The following is a 4218-nucleotide window of genomic DNA, read 5'->3' on the forward strand; positions in this document are numbered from 1 at the left end:
ACGCGCGCGCGCACACACACACACACACACACACACACACACACACACACACACGTACGTTTACTTAGCTATCTAAATTGGGACATTGCATAGACTTCAATTGTTTTATATACAGATAGTTATACACTTTTTAACCTAAACCCACCCCTACCCCTCACAGAAAACTTTCTGCATTTTTACAATTTCAAAAAAAAAAAATGTTATACCAGTTTTACAAACATCCCCAAATGGAGGTTTTTGGCGATTTTGTCAGGTTTTGCTCACTTTTGGGTACAAATTTGTCCCCAAAATATGGTTAAGTAGGTATACACAGACTTGAACTCACTGGAATGCCTCATGTCTTTAGCATTTTTTCCAAGTCATTGTTTGGCTTCTTAACACACCGGCTGCCAGTTGAAGGTGTTTCTGAGGTGTGAGGCATGTGCGTGTGTGTGTGTGTGTGTGTGTGTGTGTGTGTTTAAACAACTGGTCAAAATATGATCCTAAACTGTGAGGACAAACATTTGTGCTTTCAGTCAAATATATGTTTAAGGTGTGTAACCACTGATCTATAATAGAGAATATAATAAAATATAGATCAGTGTGTGTAACCCTTATGTGCTGGCTGATACAACAGTGGTCTTATACTGCATACTGACACCTATTGGTGTGGATGTAGTGTCGCACAAAAGTAAAACCTCTCAGAAACTGATGCCATCCAATTTTTTTTTTCGAGTGGTGCATAATAGATTAAATTATTATTGCCGTAGCTGATGAAGAAATTGGCATGTGATTCTGAATAAGAGAGACATCCAAGACAGCTAAACTACAGCAGTCACATGGTCTATTTGTGATGTTTTTTTTTTAAATAATGGCCACAAAAAGAAGGATCAACAGCTGGCATGTATTAACGCCACAAACTGCCCTTTGCATTCTTACTTCTGACATCTAAAATTAATCTGATGGAAACATAATCTACAGCTCTAAACTGGTTTTGAAATATATAAATATTTCCATATCTACAGCATGCTAGTGGTCATGATTTCAGAAGTATTGTATCTACTGGTCGATGGGTTTTTCAATCTCTAATACACAAGGCCTAAAATTAACACAAGTCAAGTGCTTATGTATATATGTATATATATATATATATATATACAATGGTTGCAAAACAGACTCAAAATTGTTTAAAATTCGAAATTAGAATTTTAGAATAGTTATTTCACAAATAAAAAAAAAACATTGTGTATAATTCATTCACAAGTCTGTCTGTAAACTTTTGGAACTGCCAGCAGAGAAAGTGAATTATATTTACCAGCTGATGCCAAACGATCTGGATTGTTTAAATGTAGATAATGTTGGAGTCATAAACTCATTCCCAGAAATAACAATCAAGAATCCTGCAATGTTATAGTGCGATCAGCATTAGAGAGCAGAGAACACAAACACACACTGCAGCTACACTAAAGCTCTTCATTCTTCATCTGATGGCTCGTCTAATGGTGTAACAGTGAAGTGTGGTCACTGTAAACACTCTGCGGCTCTCATTACCTGCTCTGGAAATATGATTAGACGTCTCACGTTACACACAAGAATCCCAGGTCTCACTCACTACACAAGCGTATCTGGTCCTGACAGACTGCAGTTTATCAGCACCATTTTCCCTCCTTTCCTTTTCCACAACGTAATTTCAAAACAAACGTATAACTAAAACAATAATCCAAAATGTTATGTCTGAGGATGTTATGTTTCTGTCTGTACGTTCTCAGGCTTGAGACAAATGTCCTTCAAAAGTAAGTCAAGGGTCGGATCCTGTGGCGCTCATACCGAATGTGTTGCTTTGAATCTGGCTCGCAGCATTTTCATTTCAAGTGACAAAAAAATACAGTAAAAAGGGAGGACAAGGAAGTTTTGACAGCCTTCTTTCTGGGTCTTTCCTCAAGTTTTAGCACCGCAGTCTTACCTCCATCCATGCATGTGGAAGCCTGGACACTGTTCTCCACAGCGCATACACGGCTGCCCCTGGTCTGGATCCTCAGCGTCTATCTGCGAGACACAATTACACACACTGTCAAAACTATTTCATAATGTACATCCTATTTACAGCAAGTTGTATTAACCTGGATTTCTAAATAAATTGGTAATGAAATTTGATCTGAACTAATGGGGCAGTGACATGACGCCATTTTCATCCAAAAAAACAACATTTTATGCGTTTTGGTCTTTCATTTACACAACAACTGCATTTTGGGCGCCTAAAAATGCAAACGGGTTTCAAAGTGCACGTTTTTGAAAACAATACTGTTATCGTCTCTAATGCGTACAATATGCATTGAATTGGACGAATAACCTATGTTAGCGAATAATTGTGTAGGATATAGAACTATTTTCCTGCTCATCTGAACACACGCAAATGCTGCAAGACAGAACCAATCAATCACAGAGAGGGTTCACTCACTTCTGACAGTGCATTCAAACAGGGCTGCGTTTCCCAAAACTATCATAAGCATAACCATTGTATTTGTAGATTTCCATGGTTACCACTACAGTAAACATATTTTAACCATGTGTAAACAAAAATATAACCTAATAAGTTGCAATTAAATCGTATTGGATGTTAAAATGTGTTTCAAATATAAAAGTTAAGTGGGCAATCATTAGCCATTTTACTCTTAGTAGTTTAATAATTTAATACATTTCATAATTTAAAAGTTCAGTTTACAAGTATCTTATCGGTATCGATATCGACGATACTGGCCTTTAAAAATATCGGTATCGTATCGAAAAACAAAAGTGCTATCGCCCATCCCTAGCGTGTAGTTTCTTTACAAAGTGACATTGCCACCTACTGGCCTGGCATGTATAATACAGCATTTTAGTTTTTACAGATCTGAGTGAATGGGGATCATTTTGACAACGTTGTCGACTGTACGCAAAACTTTTCAAAACACAAAGGAAAAACTTTTTTTGTTTTTAGTACATTGTTGTGGTGTAAACGTACTCTTAAAATCACAATAATAAATAAACACAGTGTGATTCAACAACATCAAAATAAAAAAACACAAGCAATGATACTGTATGTAAAACACCAAAAAAGTTTACATTTCAGAGTGTACAGCAGTTAACTTCAATAAACCTAAAACATAATTAATTAAATATGTTGTTTAGGTAGGCAGGTGTGTAGTATAAATACATTCCTGGACTCGCTACATGCACCCAGCTGACACGGTCCTTTAATCTGTATGTTCTGACCTGTAACGTATTAACAATCTAGAAAATAATTCACTCAGGTGTTGTAAAAGGGATAGTTCACCCCAAAACGAGAAAACTGTCATCATTTACTTGTTTATCTTCTTCCAAACCTGTATGACTTTCTTTTTACCTGTGAAACACAAAAGAAGATATTTTGAAGAATGTTGGTAACCAAAATGTTTTGGTGACTGTAGACTTGCTCTGAATGAAAGACATACTTCTCAAAATGTCTTAAATATTCCTTAAATTCATTTTTGGGTGAACTATAGTACAAGTACACTGTTACCACAGTTAAAATTTCTTGGTACCTATGGTGCTTATATTTGAAAACGAGTTACTTGGCTTAAAAGTTATTTATTTATCTGACGACTTCCCAGCTACCGTGGCATTATGGGTTCATAAAGTGTCCACTGGCTATGATAATCCTAGCAAATTAAGTATGTCATTCATAAATTTTTAGTTAAAAGGAGTATTGCATTTAGTAATTTTTTTTGGTATTTACTTATTTTGTTGTTGTCACAGATAAGTTGCTTTAAGTTGTTTTAAAGTGTCTTTCTGGTGACGCATATAATATCCTAAATAAGATTTTTCTGTTTTTCTAGGTCTGCAACACTAACTGCTCCAACAAAACACAGCAACAAAATGTTGAAGAGCAACTCTGTGTTAAGTACAAATCTAGATGATTCTACTGTACAACTACATGTCAGGCTTAGTTTAGCCTCAAGGCCTTCTGCTTGTTTGTGGGAACAAATAAAGCAATAAAACAGAGAACTTGTTCTTCAAAACCTGCAAGTGACGTAGTTAGGGTGTTTGAAATCTTTGACGTATCTATATACGGCAACACAACAGCCTTAAAACTAGGGTTGGGTATCGTTTGAATTTGATCAATTCCGATTCCGATTGAAACACCCAAGCAAGCAAAACACGCGCAACACGCGCACATATTTGTACTGGTGCAGAATGAGAGGGACAAGTAGTACAGCCTAG

At 36.2% G+C, this 4218-nt stretch overlaps 1 protein-coding gene across 1 annotated transcript in view; it reads right to left on the reverse strand.

Moving 5' to 3' along the window:
* prickle3 (prickle homolog 3) overlaps positions 1-4218 on the reverse strand; it is a 47146-nt gene that overhangs the window by 33355 nt on the left and 9573 nt on the right. The window contains exon 2 of the mRNA XM_016473727.1: positions 1943-2025. Within this exon, the coding sequence (XP_016329213.1) occupies positions 1943-2025 (83 nt within the window). The remainder of the gene's footprint in view (positions 1-1942; positions 2026-4218) is intronic.

Source organism: Sinocyclocheilus anshuiensis, unplaced genomic scaffold, assembly GCF_001515605.1.
Source record: "Sinocyclocheilus anshuiensis isolate Anshui unplaced genomic scaffold, SAMN03320099.WGS_v1.1 scaffold112, whole genome shotgun sequence".
Taxonomy (NCBI): Eukaryota; Metazoa; Chordata; class Actinopteri; order Cypriniformes; family Cyprinidae; genus Sinocyclocheilus; species Sinocyclocheilus anshuiensis.